At 43.1% G+C, this 19,729-nt stretch overlaps 2 protein-coding genes across 2 annotated transcripts in view; one reads left to right on the top strand and one right to left on the bottom strand.

The window, feature by feature from the left end:
- The window catches only part of T265_10963 (hypothetical protein), a gene marked incomplete at both ends in the record, with an annotated part of 107,332 nt that overhangs the window by 75,957 nt on the left and 11,646 nt on the right, over nucleotides 1–19,729 (bottom strand). Inside the window, 2 exons of the mRNA XM_009177486.1 lie at nucleotides 8,348–8,471; nucleotides 16,405–16,552. Of these exons, the coding sequence (XP_009175750.1) occupies nucleotides 8,348–8,471; nucleotides 16,405–16,552 (272 nt within the window). The remainder of the gene's footprint in view (nucleotides 1–8,347; nucleotides 8,472–16,404; nucleotides 16,553–19,729) is intronic.
- On the top strand, nucleotides 310–9,177 carry T265_10962 (hypothetical protein; the record flags this gene model as incomplete). Its single annotated transcript, XM_009177487.1, has 5 exons — nucleotides 310–458; nucleotides 3,720–3,792; nucleotides 7,382–7,444; nucleotides 8,826–9,012; nucleotides 9,047–9,177. 5 exons carry the CDS (start codon nucleotides 310–312, stop codon nucleotides 9,175–9,177), a joined length of 603 nt encoding a protein of 200 aa, XP_009175751.1.

Below are 19,729 nucleotides of genomic sequence, written 5' to 3'. Positions count from 1 at the left end.
GACGATACAAAATCCCTTGCCTGCTGCCGTAATTGGCAAAATCTCACGTGCCATATGTGGTCAAGCCAGAGATTGGAAGAACAAAACTGTACCCTACGGCTAGTAGAGTTCATTTTATACCCAGCCTTCCTCAATCGTTTGGCAGTTTAGACTGGTAATGGGTTGGGGCGGAGTGCAATCCAGAAGTACCAAGACGTTGGAATCATCAGTTATTTCAAAACATGGGTTCACCAAGGATAAGAGTGGTGGATAGATGAATACATCAAGTCAAGTGAAAAAATGACTAGCTGAGTAGAAGTTTGACAGTGGATGCTTAGCGCTCAAGCAGAAAACGTACACCAACAGCTTCCAGACCACAGACAATGTCCTTCCAATAAAACCGACAACTCTCCAAGGGAAGCTACAGCTGTGCAAATATTCATCCGCAAACTGACGACTGCTTTATACATGGACTCACAGTAAGACCGGTGAAGCAATATCTATCGAATTCTGCGACGTTCAACAAGTGACGATGAATAAATAAAATACGCATCGAAAATCGGCATTTCACTTTTTGTTTTCGAGTTTTGGGGATACGCACATGTCAACATCAGCGAACTATCAGGATTGACACACTTCCGAATGCAATGGTTAAATAAGTGTCATTCATAGCTGTATCCTTTTAAGCAGGATTCTGGGCCTTTGGTATATACAAGATGTGAGTGATTCAGGAGAAACACCGTAAATCGACAGATATGGATCCGGAGTACTATATCAACGGGATGCACATCTGCCGTATTCATCAGATACTTTTAAGGATGCGGAATTTTCTATACCTTCCCCATGTTTAGGCGTCCTGGCATTTTTAACAGGATGTACGGATGAATTTTTTAAGGAAAATCGATCGGCATTCTGATATGTCCGGAACGAAATCTGAACATGACTTTATGTCCGGTTCAGGTGTCGACAGACTGTCTCGGAAACTTTCAAGTTGACGTCGAATCACCTCTGAATTTCTAGATACACCTTAACATAAAGATGTCCGGACCAACACGAACGGTCATTCCTGAACGTCTGGAAGTATACTGAATTCCCAATGGTTCAGCAATAGTAAAATCTCAAACTGTTCTGAATGGAGAACTAGCCGAGCCACCGCTTGAGGAACCATACGACGAACTGTATCCGGAACTGAAAAACTGAGAAACCACACATGGATGTTTGCTCAGACCTTCCCATTTTAACGAGAAGTCCGATCGACTGATAATTCGCTTATGACTTGCTTGATTCAGACTTCTTTGACCGTACGTTTTCGACCATAGCGCGCGCCAGAGGTGTAGAGACAGGGCAGTCGACCGACGTTAGCGGATGAGTAGAGTCGACAGTATTGTGCACAGTGAAACTAATAAAAAGTGACTGTAACTTTGAGAAAGGTGAATCAACCTTGTCAGCTCACTGGTCGCATGAATCGGCCTATGGTGGTCTATGGTGGACTATCGACTAATGTTTGCTGGACGGCCCAGCAAGACAAAGGACCGGTAAAACGTAAATAGGAAAGTAGAATGAAAACGTCATAAACCAGTTAGGTTTTCGTTAACGTCCAAGAGGAGTACAGATATACAGTTCCATGGGTTTGAATGAGTGTTCACGTTGTCCCTATTCGGAGAGAACTATTGCAAGGTATCCCGGTAATCGCTTACGTAGGATAACTGATACACCCGGATAACCGCCACCTGACTAGCTGTCCCCAAATAAACTGACCGAACGGAATACCAATAACAAAAAAAAATTAGAAAGGCGTGAATGTGTTGAATTAATCTACAGTGCCCACTACTATCCAGAGCCATAAAATAAAGAACCGGCTTGCTGGACAGCTTCGCGGTGGATCGATATCGCGATCCAAAGAAACACGATTGGCGTTATCATTCAGTAGCTCAGTTAGAATTCGAGCTGGGTTCACGGTGCACAAAGGTTTGCATTACGATTACATCCAGGTTGCGACTGATGCTTACCGCTCACCTGGTTCATTTGGTCGAACATGGATCGGTGAGACGGATGACGGAAGACCTTAAACTTGGTAGGTCCTGAAAAAGTGGTTCTGGATGCTTTTCGACTAACGACACCTTCTGCTTTGTGATTATCTACTGTAAAAATCCGGTAGATACTAGGTCCTCTCTGAGACTAGTGAAAAAGTTAGGGAGAATTTTAACTAGCTACTAAATTTCTAACAAATCCCAATGCACAAACGAAGGTTGCCTGGTAAAACCTACTGTTTCTCTATATCAGAAAAAGGGTCTGCAGAATCAGCTGTAGGCATACACACTCAGTCCAGATCGGCCCTCGCTGTCAGCAACAAGTGGATAGAATCGCTTTTGGAGACTTGTTTTCTCTCGAGTACTTCCTCAAACTTAGAACGTATATTACCTCGCCCTCTTATAGGGTTGTGCAGTCACGAGCAGAGAACATGAAGGATGAAAAGAAGCACTAGCAAACTCATTCTGAGTCACGGTTGGAGGGAGTTCCATTTGACAATTAGTTTTCAAAAACAGAAAAGTACCACTTAAGCGTACTTTGAGCCATGTTTTCTATAGCATGATGGCCAAATTTGTATCACACGGTCTCCTGGAGAACTGACGAGTACGGAATACTGCATTTCAACAATAAAAGCCCATTATGCCCCAAATGAATGAGGTATATTAACGAGCTATGATCCGATTAATCCGTAAGCACTCGATTTTACAGGACGACCACCACCGGTTTGTGAGGTTTGCACCAGTAGCCTTCAAGCATAGTTTCGTCAATACATTTTTCCATAGGATATAAAGCATTTGCATTCCTGTTAAACTGGATAAATAAGAGTCTTTGAAATGAAGCCTACAAGGGAACACAACCTTCGAAAAACCAACTGGAAGTCGCTTGCCAATTCCCAAAAAAAGCTTTATCACTTAGAGACTACGATACACTTCCAAAAATTAGACGGAGACTAAGAGCTACTTTTCCCGTCTCAAAACTAGGAATAACCCCCAGTCCACCTAGCTCTGAGACTTTAGGCCAGCCAACCTGGCGCGACAGATCATTGAGATCCATATCACCTATGGGTTCGTCTGCAAATGCGGTGATACCTACAAACCACTGTCTGTTTCAAATAATGATTCGACACATGAAATATTTGACAGCAACCACCCAGATATCATTGAGCAACCCGGAACCCAGTATATTCGATCTCACGATACCTATTGTCTATAGGAGATCGCGTTGACCCCATTGAGTGCTTTGTTGCGGAATTCAACACACGGGGTTTGAATATCCTATGAGGGGGTAGTGATTAACCTGAGACAGCTAGTTTCGTGTGGGAAACGTTGCTAACTCAGAACAACCGCCTATCTCGACAGTGATCTCGGACGACCGCTCACTCGTTTAAAATTCATTCACGCGCTGTTGCCATTGGCTAAACCCATGGTGTGTTTTGCGTGAACGGCTATAGGAACGAGAAGAAATTTTGACGTCTTCTTGTGGTTCTGATCAATTAGATTACGGGGATTCAATGCTACAACTACATACTGTTTTCCGAACTCCATGACAGTAGCACGTCTGTCTATCTGAACCATCCTAATCGAGCCTCTGCTCGTTATGGAATCTACTTTTCTCCAGGCATGAGGCCAGTTGACGTGTTGTCTCATTCATCGTAACCTGTCATCGTTCCAGGTCAGGTTGCTTTCCTTCCTTGTTCTTCTTTCTTGTAGTATCTTGCGTGTAGACAGTAGTCCAGAAGCTGTAACACAGAACAGTGAGTACGAGACCTCCTCAAACATGCACGTATGTCATCCGGTTGATGCTCTACACAGCTGTCCTCCAATATCATTCCTAGTGATCTTGCTTCTGTGGAATAGGTTTTTGGAAAGCGCCCTCGGTTCCCGTGACGCATGGCCCCAGTTCCGTTTATCCATAGGCCAACATTTGCCCCCATTCACACTTGTCAGTGATAAATCTCTGGGCTTAATCGAAGGAATATCCTAACTACTGAGTGACAACCGAATGCTCGTATGCTGTTCGTGACGTGGACAACGTTTGTTACCATTTCATTGGGCACCAGTTGTGAAATTGTTTGGATTTTCAAGGTAGTCGCCATTTTCATGTATCGCACCCAAAACGAGTCGCACTCATGTGAAACCAGATGTCCGAAAGTTCAACTCATCTGTATTTTGAACCTGGGGTGTTACGATCTAAGAAAACAGGAATGACGAAATAGTGCTAACAACATATCGAATAGTATGCCGTCCTGACCGATCAGCTAGAAACTATACGGGATGCAAGTGTTTGGAAAGGTAATTGTCCGTGTGTGATTGTTCGCGAGTTAAACAGATCACATTAACTTATACTCTACCGAGTGGCGTGTGAACCGACATGAGTAAGCAAGCACAAGAGTGATATAGTTCCATGTTATACAAACTGTGAAAGTACGATGACGCTACCAAAGTACACTGCATTGCAAAGAATATGAAATTCTCAACGCTGACGACCCGACATTAGCTTTAAGTGGAGAGGTGATAAGACACACGTTCTGCAAGTGAGTTCGACTGACCTGATGGTCAGACATTTTTGAATTAACTTAATATTCTTTGATCCGGTTCCAAGAACAATTTCTTGTCGTAAAGATCTAATCAGTTTTACAGACGATAACCAGACGAACTAAGGCTACGAACAGGCGGGTGCAGATTGTAGGGACAACGGAAGACTGGAACGAACGTACAAAATGTTTTGTGGAAAAAACGAATGAGTAAACCAGAGTAATATAGACTCCAGGGCAAATAGTTAATTTCCCAAAGAGGCCACTAAACCAAGACAGATAAATCCACTTCTATATGGAACTTGGACATCACCAAATGGGGCAGAAATGAAAGCATGAATAAAAGTAGCGAGTGGAACTTGGCGAAATGTGCTCATTTGCAAAAAGGAGTTGCTTTTAACGAGATATTCCCAGCTGGATTTCTCGTTTATGATATTCTTCAACTGAAAGTATTTCATATTTTCGTTGATGCAACAAACCAGATGTCACAATATATCATCGTGATATGACACAGTGTCCGTGTTGGGGGCATTTCAGCTCTTTTCCAGAACCACCATAAACCCGATGAGACTTGAAATATTACAGATATTTAAGAATCAACGTCCTCACGATGTTGAAACCCGATGAGACTTGAAATATTACAGATAATTAAGAATCAACGTCCTCACGGTGTTGACATCAGCCGAACACAAAACTTTCGATTTGGGATGTCATTCAGCTGAATATGCAGTTCGGAGGCTGCGCCAAAATACGGTTCAGCCGATATCCAAGGGCATAATTAAACCTTCTAGTCGGTGCTATTCATTCACTGGAAAGCGGTTTAATTGCTTTTCTCCATTCGAACTGTGGAAAAGCCGTAGAAAATTACGTTGACGAAATGATGCCGTGAAAAAAACAGTGGACGCAGCTGTTTTACGACTGAGGACTGGTTCTGGCAATTTTCTCAAAAGAACTGAGATATCGATCGAAAAGGAGAGGATAGAGAACTCTATGATTGGAATTTAACAACAGGTTTTGACTCGGACTAGCGTAGCGGCAGCGAAATTGTACTGAGGAATTTTGACAACTTGTTTCCGACTGCAAAGCAACTGTGAGCAGTGTCGACCGATTAGGGTGAATGGGCTGAAGTCAGATATCCGGGTCAAACGAAGAAACTCACGCAAAACTCTAAAAAAAATCCAGCGCATAATGACATGCTTGACTAAGAACACTTCTAAAGGCTTTTCGAAAAAACGGCGGCAGTATGATTCCGGGTGCACCCAATGTAATAGACGTTAAAAACCGTATTCCGGGTGCACCCAATGTAATAGACGTTAAAAACCGTCTGATATGGAAATATACGATTATGGAGGTTTGAAAAAACTAAAGCCAAGAAAATCTTTCTGGGAGCGGTGAGTAGATTGGTGGATATTTATTCGCAGCATTCTCTAATTAGTAGAAAGACCAAGACCAGCACTACGTTGTCTCATTACTAACTGGGGAATAATGGAGGTGATAAAGAGACCAACACCCACCCGAAACCCGACAAAGAGCCATGTTTGTAGGACTGGCAATCGATCGAATTCGGCGCCATCTTGTCACCTCGGCAGGTAAACATCGAGGTGAACAGATGAAAACTTCAGTGGAAGCATGTGATCCAAACCAGCTAATGGATATGATGCAGAAATGAGTGAAATAACGCGATTACAGGGTTGCGGACCGACAATTCGGTTCAACAAATTCCGGTTGATAATTAGACGTATTCCAAAGATTAATGAGCTTCACTTAGAATGAAACCAAGCAGGTGAACTGAACACAATTATAGCGTGGGAGTGAACTGCCCCAAATTGTTTAACTGGACAGCGTTTTTTTTTAATTCCAGGCAACTGACAAATGAAAACGATGAAATCTAGGTGTGTTCAGGTAAATGCCTCTACAGAAACAAACAAGATGGCTGCGAATCAGCGCTTGGTATGAGCCCACAACACGGGTTAATATCAGCAGTATGTGAAGTCACTATCAAACCTGCATTCCGTAACATCACCAGTCTTACTTGAACCAGAAAGTAGCAAGTAGGTTGTGCACTATTCCAATGACCGCGTGTAATAATCATAGTAGGAAATGTTTACATAAAAAACTAATCAACAGACAAATCGGACTAACTCAGAAGAATACACATATGAAACTGTGTTGATTAACGAAAGCGAAAGAATGCTTTCTAGGACCTATCCACGGTAATTCCAATCTCCAATGATGTACATAAACAGTCAGACGACACTATGATAAAGAAAGGGAACTAAAAGTGAAGAGTACAGCACTCCAGCTATATCAAATTTTGGAAAAGACAGTCAAATCTGGTTGGTGACTGTATTTCGAGGGGATGAAGTGAACATTACTTGACGGTGATACTCTCAGATAACATGGCCTCTTTTGAGGAGTCTAATACACAGGGAACAGTTAGTTAGCAAGGCCGAATGCTGTAGAACGAAGACAGCAACGATCTTTTATACACAGGATGACCTTAAGTTGAACTACACTATGATTAAGACTGAGAGTACTAGGGTGATAGGATCCTAAACATATTCTGATAATAATTGTGTGCCAATAGAAATTTGAAGACGCAGTTTTGAAAAATAAGTAGGCATGTAATAACAGGGCCCCCTCGTACTTCTATCAAGATATCTTTAGACCTAAACCTAAAGATTTCTGTGTCTCAGAAGGGCTCAGTACGATTGGGGGTGCTAACCCGGATAACTGTCTGGTCAGTTCAAAAATCGCTCGAAATACTACCAAACGGCAAGGTTGGAGAGCTTCCGTTGAGGAAGTCCTCATCACTGCTATCTTCCTCCTTTTCTCAAGGCGAAGGATGAAATCGAGCGTCCATCACTTCTAACCGTTTTGACAGACCATAAATTGTTCAGGGTAAATAGATAAGCCGTTCAAAATAGCTTCACTGTCCCTCCGAAGAGAACAAGCAGATAGATCTGTGACGGTACTTAGGTGAATTTTTGACTGCTGTCGTATAGAACAAATCGAATAAAAGTCAACCATTGTACACCGTATTGATTCCATTCAAGATATGCAAGTCACCAATCCACCCAGAGCGGGCGGAAGCGGTATAGGCTATCCAGTTATTCCCACCTTAATCTTCGAGCGACCTGGAAAAACGCATATAATTGACCGAAATTCTAAGCCTACAAGGGGCTGTTGAGAATGTAGTCTGGACACCACTCACGACTCTTGCAAGTCCGCCATTTGCATACACCAAGGGTTTCTATTCCATAGCTGTTCCTAACTGAGCTGATGCTATGGACTGCCGAGTACGATTATAGCAGGGGTCTTAGAACTGTTCCCGTCTGTTCGCTATAATTCCTAACCCGCTTGAAGTTATACAAGGTTGCGAAATGTTCGAATGAACCACGATTGGCCCAGAAGATGCTATTACCCTTGTTGAACAGGGATTATCGACATAACTCGCTGTGACTAGCAAACCTATAGTGAGAACAAGTAAATTACTGAGTGCTCAAACCCATATCAGGAAGGTTCGAATCCCCTCGATGATCCGTGAGGCGGGTTGACGGCGATTTTAAACCACAATGGGAAGGCTTTATAGTGCCTATCGGCCTTTAGCACGAATATATTTCATTTGTAATACGGAACTAAAACATGCAGATGTTAACGCACTGTTTGAGGCTAAAAATACCAGGTTAGGTGTGTCGTAGCCTCGACTATACAGGGTGAATTCGCCGGTAAACATTCAGCCTGTTCATTCATCTTGTTTTCGTTGGAAACGAAACAAAAATAAGTTAAACACGGTTGGCTTACCATGAGGACAGATAACTGAGGTAGGTCGTTGGGGTTGACGACAGGACCAGGTGGCGAGAAGGCCGTATTTGTGACAAGTCAAAAAGCTTTTGCCTTCCCAGTGCCAGCAAAATCCATATAATCTCTGTAAGAAAGGACGATTGTAAGGTATCAGATGACGACCATTGAAAAACTTTGTTCACCAAACTGTCCTTCCTTGAGGAATCGGACGAAAGAATACTCTGCTGTAGGGGAACCCTCAGTCACAAACAAACTGAGTAGCAAACAGATAATAGGCAATGTGTGTCTCAAATTCCACACCAGAGGTCTACATGGAAGGTAATCATTCAGGAAACAATCTCGGAACACTTGTCCGCTATAAGCAGGGGGATATTGAACGGCTAGTGCTCAAATTTGTGACGGAAGAATGGGCTGACAATTCTGACCGGAGGTTGCGGTCGCTTAGGAAGACGTTGATCATACATATGTTTCGGTACAGTTCCGAGTGAGTATATCAATCTACCTCGATGCGGTTCGAAGTTGGTTCAGCTGTAGCACCCCTTCGGTGCCCAAATGCTATGATAACCGAAAGAAGCACGAGGGATGGGATACTGCTAGGTTGTTCAAGCCTAGACAAGAGAATTCGAGAGGCAGAGGTCGGATTCGAACCACGGACCTTCCGGTCGGTAAATTTGCGCTCCAACCACTGAACCATCTCAGTTGAACTTGAAGACTGTTCTCCGAGTGCTCATTATTTGACCATACTAACCGCGGCAGGAACCAAACAGCCTGAACAGGCAATTGGACTGATTCTTCCGGAACCAATAACAACGTGCGCCCATTCTCTTTAACGAAAGTGATCATTTAATTTCTATCGAGGCATTGCATTCACCATCGCATTGTGTCTGAGCAGAAGCATTTAATGAACAAACTATGGTTACATGGTTTTCCCGAGAATTCGATTTTTTCGCTCGGCCTTGAATTGATGAACTTGCCTCGTGTTGCGAATCGCACAACAGTACAACAGGCGACTGGCATCACAAGTTAAGATGTCTGTTTCTCTTATTGTATCTGTCAATGTTAGATTGATTTTTGCCAAGTTTTACGTCGACGGCTGTTTCCACAAGGTGAGTTTCTACACAATAATTGAGTGGTGCAGTTCAAGAGTTGTGACGTGACTCCATTAGCTAATCCTTCCAACGATTGTTCCTGTGCTGTGGGTAAAGAAACACAGTAGAGACAACCTTTATTTTTATACACCTCGACTGGTCACCGTGTGCTCAAACCTTTTAGCCATATTGCTGTGATAGTATGATTGTAACTCTAAACCAAGATTCCTGCCAAAGTGTGATCAAGTAAACCAAAAGAATTCGAGTGTAAACGTTCTCTGTTTTTGCGTCTTCAGTTGCTGACAATCTTTTTGTCATTGTAGGCGAACTTAACAGGATCAAACGGTCTCAAATCATTTATTCTTTTAAGTCTCCGCAGACTAGTCCACGATTCAAGAAGAAATGAGATACAGACTAACCGTATACTCAGCGTCACAGCTAATTTATATCGCCACAACCTCTGGGTATAACCAACTACTCCATCATTTTTGCTCTTGTGGTGATTTTTTCCTGTTTGCATCACCGTTCCTTCATACAGTTCATGCATAAACTCATTCATAAACGCCATGTCAACCCAGATGGTAGTTCTCTCCATAACCAAAACAAAGGATATTTCCTTATTGAATTTTTACTTCTGTAATACAGTTTCTAATTTGCACTTTTGCAACAAATTAATCAGATCTATGCAACGCAAACGCGTTCGAAAACGAAAGCAGGATGCTTGCAGATGTGGGAGGCATGCAATCGTGAATGATATAAGTTCGAAAGTGCAACAGGTGCCAAGATCCTTTTTCTTGTTGAAAACGAGAGACCTGGATTCACCAAAACACGTGTGAGGTCGTATCTGATTTTAGCGGGTCCTGAAACTTCCTTGGTTCCTTTGCTCTTTCAAAATAGCGCCCGAGAATAGTTGAAACGTTTACATAAACCCTCTCGGACGTAAGTGCCTTCCAACCCTGCTGGTATATGTCCACGTTTGTTGAAATATCGCACCCATAAGTTGAATGCGGCCATACTAGAAACCAACAGTGACTCATTCATCAGTTTCAAGGACTTACCGCATTAAGCTCGTAGTCGAAGCAGGCGGAATTTATCGCACGATTGTTTCTTTCTCAAAAATCACGTAGAAGATGGTAACTACGCAGTGCCTTCTCTGGCTTGTCTTTGTTTGGCTCTAACCTCCTCTAATTTACTTGTAAGAAAAACTGCACCACATTTGATGATGTGATCTCCTTTGTTCACTCCATTGCTTAGTATTTAAACAATGGTGGTTTATGTTCTTCTCCACCTGTCTTGAGCGTTTCTCACCGAGGACAGACCATTCCTAAATAGGACACACGTTGAATGCCCTACTTATTCACGTGATTTGCCACAGGTAGTGACCTCTGCAGCCGCACCGGAATACTGTTCTTCACGGTGCAGTTTCAGGCTCATGTCTTTTTCAAGAGTAATACTAATAATAACCTCTGAGCTGTCCACTCGGTTGGACTCTTCAAATTACTCCGCCTTATCTTCCTACCATGAGATTGATGATTTTCTGAGATCCACATCCGGTCTACAATTCTTCGGCACTGAAATAATCCTCCGATTAATGTCTGAATTTTCCCAATGTCCCTCCGTTTGGAAAACCATGGAAAGCGATCTCTCAACCGTGTGCCACCACCAACACTAGCTGTAGCATGTATATGATATAAGGTGGTTACTACTGACAGTTTCATTCGTCTGGCAGACCTGGGGAAGTAGGGAGGAATAGCAATGTATTGGAGTCAGCAGCTGATACCGTTCAAGCGCGAAACCGGAAGCGACACTGAAATTTTCTTTCTGAAAACTTGAGGTAGAGACTAGGTAATGAAAGAAATAGCCTGTATGCGTGCGCGCAAGGGGGGGGGGAGATTAGGCTATGTTTACCAATGCATCTATCCATTGATGTGTCCCATCTCGGGGTCCCCATTGGAGAATATATTTAGGAGTGAGTTTAAGCCCCAATCCAATTGAGAATGTTCACGTTGAAACAGTTTCCCTAGAGCTGGGGGAATATCGTCTATGTATAAGAAAGCTACGCTGATTCACAGTTTTAACCATATATGCAACCATATGTTTACCCATCATTTTGTACTGGTCCTTAGTCATTTTTCCGGTTTGCCTGAGAACTTTTGTCTGTTCAAACAGCAGACTGTTAAGACCCAAGTTCAGACAGTTTTCTCAATTTAATCGATCTTTTGTTTTTCTGTTTCAAGATTATTTATAGTTGGCGATTTTCATGCTGATATCGTGTCCCATAGACAAGACTTTCCGAGTATATTTATATCTTTTCGCAAAACCACGTGAAGGGTAGAAGAGAGACAGAGGCGGTCAAACAATGACTTGGCAGCGAAGTATGAAAGTCATTACCAGAAAACTCAGCTGCGCTGGTCACTGCCGTCTTCCTGGATGGGGACCCCGAGACGGGCCATATCAATGCTTGGAGATATTGTCAGACATGGCCCAGTCGCGCCCTCAATGTCGCTCACGCATCCAAGCTATTGCCTTCAATGCATAGCTCCTTTTCCAACCCCCCCCCCACTTGACAGCTCACTGACAGTGCTGGATTTATGCACCAATTTATCAGCTCCCGCCTGCAATGCGCAGATACCTACCCCTCCCCCCAAATCATCGGTGAACGAAACTGCGGCAGCTACAACCACTGTACGACGAGTACGCGGTTATTACAGCTAAAAATGATGATGATGATGATGATGATATCTGCATATAAAAGTAAAGTTTAATCCGCATACGTGATGTGTCACATGTAAAGTGTGTCAAACAGTGTGTCTTCGCACGGATCACCTCGACGACAGTGGTTTCACCATTAGCACAACAGCCGCATCTTCCGCACAACTAAGTTTTTCTGGAAGCCTCAGAAGAGTGGATGATTTGTGAATGATTACCAATATTCCCAGCATTCGCGAGGACAACCCATAAGCCGCGGCCAACATTGACGGATGGGTGCCAATTCAACGTATTCTTCGTAAAGTTTATCGTGAATGTTCCCAACTGACGCAGAAGTATTCTTCCTGGCCAGATCGAATTCTCCCGGCAAATGTGTCGGAAGATCAGACAGAAGCCCCAAGCAGACACTATCAGTTGCCATAGAATTTGGCGTTGGCACAATGGAAGAAATAAGAAACACCATTGCTCTCTGAATTTCCCAGATACCCTACTACTTAGGATAATGAATCTGGAAAGTCTGAATGCACTATGTACGAGAAATATCCGCGAATTCGAAGTTGGTCGCAGGCAAATTAATTTATCGCCAATCCTGTGCCCGAGAGAAGCTGACAAATGTAAAACAAACATCTTCAATCGACGATCAAAACGATCTTATGGTCAGTAAACGCGGCTACTGTTATCACCGATAAATGGAGCACAACTCCTAGGCGCACATCGCATAGATTGAATGATGTTCACTTTCAAGGTCAAACGTGACCTGTAAGTTGCGATCATTGAATTAACGGTATCATTATGAACCACTAATTGGATAAACCTGTGATGCGGCGCATGGATTAGCACTGCATGAGCTGGAGCAAGGTCAATTATTGGCACACAAAGACTCCTCAGGGGTGTTGAGAAAATATGAAGACCAAGACCATCGACCGCCTCCTTATCGATCCAGACAAACAAATATTGGGATAGTGTAATTGGAGGAAAAAATTTTCTGACTACACGAGGAAAGGATCTCTGCGTGGTGACTCAATTCAGCTGAGGACTGCGTCAACTTTACAAAGGTTTCTTAGACTAGATGTTGGTGTACATCTCAAGTCAACCCAAGTTTTGACATTTGACTATTATGAGAGATCACAAAAAGGAAAATGGAAAAGAAGCCCAAAGACTAGAAATTGTATGCAAACCGAGGAATAGTTTTGTTCAGCAACGACGGACTGAAACTTGATAGGGACGAATAGAGAAATATAGACGCAAACGATGGAAAATGGATTTATCGCGACCATGTGAAGGAATGATCCGCGTCGTAAATCACAGCCAAAATTTTGCAACCAAGGAGGTTAATTCGAAGGACCCAAATGAACTAACGTATGGGTGTCATGAGGCACCAGAAAGGAGTTTACAATGTCGGTTCTGGAATACAGGGAAATCCACTTCCTGGTTGTGAAAGGAAGACAAAGAATCGATTCATATGCCGAGAGATTGATGGTTTCCCTCAAGTTCATTCCGAAAAGTCAGCCGGAATCCACGGTGTGCCAACATAACTACGTACAAGCAAACATCTGTCTCAACACAATGTGGTTATTGCTTTTCAACGTCAAGGTTACAGAGTGACTCGCTCACAGACCGGATGTATTCAAGCTTCTGTTCAAATCCGAAGACCTGTTCTGCACTGTAATGTGTTAAGTTTGAATGTAATAAGTATACAGCCGTCTGTGAAGTAGAGAATAGGTGTTTTAACAGCACTGTTCGGGCCATCTAATGGGGAATTAAGGGTATTCACATTACCAATGGGTACCGAGCCACAAGACGTGCAGATGCATTCAGAAAGTTTATGTGCCATGTGTACATTTTCATAATTGCTGGTTTATGACTCTTGTCGACTCTTAAACAGTTGAGTTGGAGGCTAATCCTGCCTAGCCAAAATGCTAATCCATACTTTCATGGAAAGTTGGCATTATGAATAAACCATTCACCGCGAAAAATTACCTACCACTTGTTGCTGCCGTACCCCTGCATCCATGTTACACTCCTCCCAAGAACGAACACCCTCATGGAGAGAACACCTGTCAGTTACCGCTAAGTATGAGCACTATTTTAGCCTCGATGGTTTTTAGTTAACTGTCAGACCACATAAGAGCGGGACACTAAAATTGCGTCTCATTCTTAGAGTTTATCAGCAGTGCATATCCTCTATCATGCCGGAATTAAAAATTCGGACAACTAATATGTGAGGCGACCTTGGTACTATCATGGACACAACCAAATTATTACGTCTGTAAGTGTGAACACGTTCAAGAGCGGGCAGGCGATGTGACTCGTTTACCCGTCTCAACCGAGAACCCGGTAACTGTCCTGGTGATGTGGACCGATGGATCCGCCGGTAAAAATTCAGTGTCCGGACAGAGGAAACGGATGTTTCGAATCTGTCGTTTTAGTTGTTACTTTTTGTTGTTGGTAACTGAGGGATTTCTTGAATCTGGACTCAAGTTCAGTGCTGCACCACTTTAGTGAGTCAAGAAAGTATTGTTCAAACAAGGGTGATGTGAATATAAACACCGAAAAATGTTTATCAAAGAAGCCCTTCAAGAGGTAAAAGTCCGGCCACCCTACTCGCTTGGTTTGCATATTAGATTGATTAAATCACAAACAATCGATGCGGTAAGGATCAAGAGAGCATTTGTGGCAGTGCACGTCCGACGAACAAGAATCGACAAAGGAAATTATTCGCACCAGATGATACCCAGTTTGCCAATCAGTTGAGGGTTTCCAGAGCCCGATAAGAAACAGGATTATCAAGAACACGACCAGGAAATGTAAACGGATCATCGAGGCAATCAAGGCCAATCTTAGAACCACAACCACCCAGAGATTGACCTCTGGAAGAACGGACACAACTCCTTGAAAAGCGCACTCCTTGGGATCAGAGCAAATGGTTCCCTTTCTGTGAATGTTCAGCAACAGAAACTCGGAATAGCCAAGTGGCAATCCAGAAGTATTTGAACATTTAGGCCACACTACTACCAAATGGAAAAGTACACTTGGGTTGCTCACTGTGAAGGCGCATATCAATCAGCATTGGACATTAAAGTGTCCACTGGGTTCCTTTTTGTATATTGAAAAATACTTCAGAGAACCGGTTGTCTGACGCAATAGCACTGTAGTGTAACTCCAAGGAACACGTCAAGAAGTCTGCACTCGATTCGGCCCGATGACTCGTACGAACACGTAGCTGCGATTTCTGGTTATAGGGACAGTTATCCGATGAGAATGCGTTTTGTGGAGAACGTTGGTGGAAAAAGTTAATTCATTCCAAGCCCATACATGATGGTTGATACCCAAGAAGTGGCGAGTAAATGCAGGGCTGTCCTCGGCAAAAAACTGGGGTACATTCAGTAAGGGTCAACGAGCAACTGATTGACGCCATGTAGTCACTGTGAGCTCAAGGCGGGAAATCGAAAAATGATAAACAGCTCTAGTGAAGCTAGCTACCTTTGATAACAGAGAAGTAGTATGGTAGTGCCAAACCACAGCAACAAAGGCACCTTAAGCGTCTCCTTCACTTTGGCTAATGAAATGAGAAGAAGCTGTGGGGCTCCGAGGTAGGCGGCCCATTTCAGTGGCCATCAGCAACAACGTACCTATATAACAGAACACCTACTGACTTTGGGGACTGCATCGTTAGTTCGATTACCACATACCTCTACATTCTACAGCTGATTACCTCTCATCCTGTCGCATGCCATCCAAAATGTACTCAAATATCAACTTTAGCTTCGGGCATCTGCGTGTCTGCGACACTGGGTAGATCAAATGAGGTTAAAGTTATAAAGTTAGCGTTTACAAGATTGTTTTGAACAGATATTAAATCAACAGCTGGTGTAAGAAACAAAGATGTATATGTATGGAGAATGATACAATGATACTCGCGTTGACGGCTCTTCACGCAACTAATCCCGCTCCTGTGTGTGACACCTTGGTGTGAATGAGAGTGCTGTTATTAGGAAAAAGTTTGTCAACGCGAACTTTTAAAAAGTGCCGTTGAGGATACTATTTTGTTCTCTTGTTGAAAAAGAAAACACCTCAAAGTAACGACGAATTTTTGCGTCTCTCTCTCTCTCTGTCTTGGTTGCAACTGTAGAAAAGGAAATGTGTTACACTCAATAACAGTAGCTAATTAAAACACTCGCGAACTAGGGTTGGTAGTTTTGCGCAACTGCTGGCAATACTGTCAACTGAAAGAACAGAACGGTATTTAGGAAAACTTACCTCATTGTATCTAAATCGAGCCTCAGTGGATCTGGTCCTTAAGTCCCATAAGATTATTAGGCCAGAACTGAATGCAATCAGTAGTTTGTTTGCATCTTGTGGGTTTTCTGCAATCTGAATGACACGGCCGGGGTGAGATGACTGGTTTCTGTGAAAAGGAAATAGATCAATTAAGTAAAACAGTGAGAAGCCGGGATAGGACACAAAAATACAGAAATGGTTATCCGAATCGATCAGTTCGACGGCAAAAAGGCAACAAAGAGGCCTACCCTGGCCGGTTCTGCGAGTATTGCATTGAAAACTAGCATTTAGCTTTTGTCGAAAGCTTTCCAGCTTGGTCGTCTAACCAGATGAACCACTTTCGCGGACAACAAAGTGGGTGATTATCATGAAGCAGCACTGATTGGATTTTTGAGATGAAGTACATTACTTTCGACTGAAAATTTATTCTGGGCAAAGTGATAGGAGGGTGTGTGAAGCTTCCACTGCCATCGAGGCTAGTGACCATTCGGATGCAATTCATTCACACAGGACCCCACATCCATTGAGAAGAAACCAGTGGTTAAAACGGGGACAAAAGGAAAACAGCACATAACTCAATTGAATAAAAAAGTAGATGAGCAGATGACGAAAGCAGATGAACCAAAGTCGCCGGACTAACTACCGTAGCCTTTATCTAAGACGTCACCAACACAAGAAAGTGAAAGAGATTCAATTCTCAGCGGTTGCTACAGTACCCAGACTTTGGGAAGGTCGTTCAACTTATATACAGATTAACAAGGGAACTCGGAGCGGCACAATAACAAGTCGGAATCTGTTACGATTCGCCCAGTTATGGTATTTACCATACAAAAGTTTGGAAGAAAATTTTAGCCTCTAAAACATCCGCGGTACATGAAAACGATGAATCAGCGTCCGTGAAAAAGTTTCAAACCTAGAATAACCATCTAAGCCAGACATACTGCGGCGGTTGGCACACGTAAACAATGGAAACCAAAAGGCTAATAAGTTAAAGTTCGAAAGTAAATAGATTTAAAACCAGTGCTATCCAAAATGACGATGCAACTCGCTTTTAAGGATCTACACCCTTGGGATTCATTGTCAATGGGACACTGAAGAGGATCACAGTGATAAGTGAACACAAAGATGTCCTGCTAACTGGATTAGTTTCCCCGCTTAGTTTGTGTGACCACACAATAGCAGCCAAACAAAATAAACTCCTTAACGCCCGTATTAGACATTCGACATTTACAAGTGAACAAACAAACAAATCTATCTGCGGCGACCCGATGGATGAAACTGAATCCATCTGTCCCCGGCCAACGCCTCCCACGCAAGAAGTACGAACGGTACGAATTTGACCGAACCCAGATGGGAATAACAGAGAAGTCAGAGATGAATCTCAACCATTCATATGGGTCTCGCGCCTCAGGCGTTTGCATATCCCCAACGAGCTCTGTAATCGACGAGTCTTATGTACAGTGCTGTGAAACAGCAGCTCTGAGTAGTGAGTAATACCGACGTGTGCTTAGATCAAAAGAGTTGAGAACCATCGGCTCCAAGCAGGCCATCTCCCAGAGGATGAAGTCCGTTACAAATGTAAAAACAATTAATACGCTGCTCAAATAAAATTTCCATGGATACCAAAGACGAACGGATCCTTGTTCAACGCGGAACCCAGCGTGGTGAGTTCATCTCTACTCACGTCGGTGGACAACTTTCGTCACTTCATTGGACGATAAACTATTCTCCAGAAAAAGCATCACGGTGTAATTGAACAGCAACCTTAGGTTCCCAAGTTCATCCGAATGGTAAGCATTCACTCAACATTCGAAATGATGGAACGAACGAAGGAGCGATCGTGCATGTCACTGAACCCCCAAGACAGGTCTTCGCATCTGGTATACCATGAGATCCGAAATTCAAAAGTAGACTGACCATCGGTGTCGAGAGGAACAGCGCAGAAGGTGAGGCCTTATGGTAGTCGACTTCTTGTCCCGAGGGTTGCAATCCAAATCCACAACCACGCTTCATATTTTATTCTAACTGTTTTTTAACTCCCCCTCAAAAGGTTATCTCACCTACGTACGGAAGAGATGCCTCAGATGGGCAGCCGCATTACGCGGAAATCAGGAACCGATGGAAAACATAGCAACTTCAGGATGGTAGGCGGGGTGTGGTTCTTTGTTAACTTGTCTGTGGACAGATAACCGTATTCTTTGCGCAGTGGGGAAGTGTACAGTAAAAAGAGATTGACAGAGTAAGCCGTGGAGAATGACGTTTTGCGGATAAAAACACGGGTTTAGAAGTTTCAGAAAAAGCTCCGGAAATTTCCATAAGCATATCCGATTTTTTAGGCAGTTTTGGCCCTTCCAACTTTCGCAGCTCAAGCGAGGCAAAGCAAACCCATTTGTTTGTTTGTCTCAAGCACCCGAATAGGCTGATAATGGCTGACCTTCAACAAGGAATTCAACAAGCATACCTTTGATGCTAAGGTCTATTTTGATATATGAATGCAGACGCTTCTCTGCTCCATGATATTCTATCCACAGATCCTACCCAGATTTCTGCTCAGCGGAGATATCTAAAGCAGTACAGATCACGGTAGAAAGCCGTGAAAGCATGGGGCACGGTGAGTCAGTAGTGAGACGCAGACCAGATATACGACGTAGCAATACCGATCAGTAGGTGTGAGCGCTGCTACTCAATACGGTTTGGTGAATTATGCCAGGGGTTATACGAGTCCCACTGAAGGCAATCATAGGCCATTATTAATACTTATTAATGGTAATAATGTGTCACAGAAACTATGAAAATTAGCGGCATCAAGAAGCTCCGCATATATACGTGGAGAGAAAGCAGAACCGTCACACAATTTAGCTCGGTCCTATTGGCATTTGAAAAGCCGGTTTTGATTCTGTCTGCATGCAAAGAAAAAGCATCACTGAAATATCACAAAATGTAGGCTGTTGTTCCCTCTGAAACATGATTAATCCCATACTATGGACAAATTTACACATTTGTAAATGAATTTACCGTAACTAGCGAAGTACACTCATTTGCACACCCATTTGGTTTTGACCGGAGGCTCACCTGGAACCCAAACGAATCTCGTGTTTATGTTCTTCTGTCGAAGAGTTTTCAGAAATCTTACGAATGGCGTATTACGTCTATATAAGGAATAAGTCACTTTAGGCATTTGATTGTGGCCGAACTGCGATGAGTCATGTGGAAGGGGCTGCTGTACCAACTTTCTGAGCTCCAGTTAGGGCGGTAATTATCATGGGGTCACGTTTTCAAAACCGATCATGCCCGACTGTCAAGT

This window comes from Opisthorchis viverrini (assembly GCF_000715545.1).
Source record: "Opisthorchis viverrini unplaced genomic scaffold opera_v5_427, whole genome shotgun sequence".
Taxonomy (NCBI): Eukaryota; Metazoa; Platyhelminthes; class Trematoda; order Opisthorchiida; family Opisthorchiidae; genus Opisthorchis; species Opisthorchis viverrini.
This window is presented reverse-complemented; position numbering and strand designations above follow the sequence as displayed.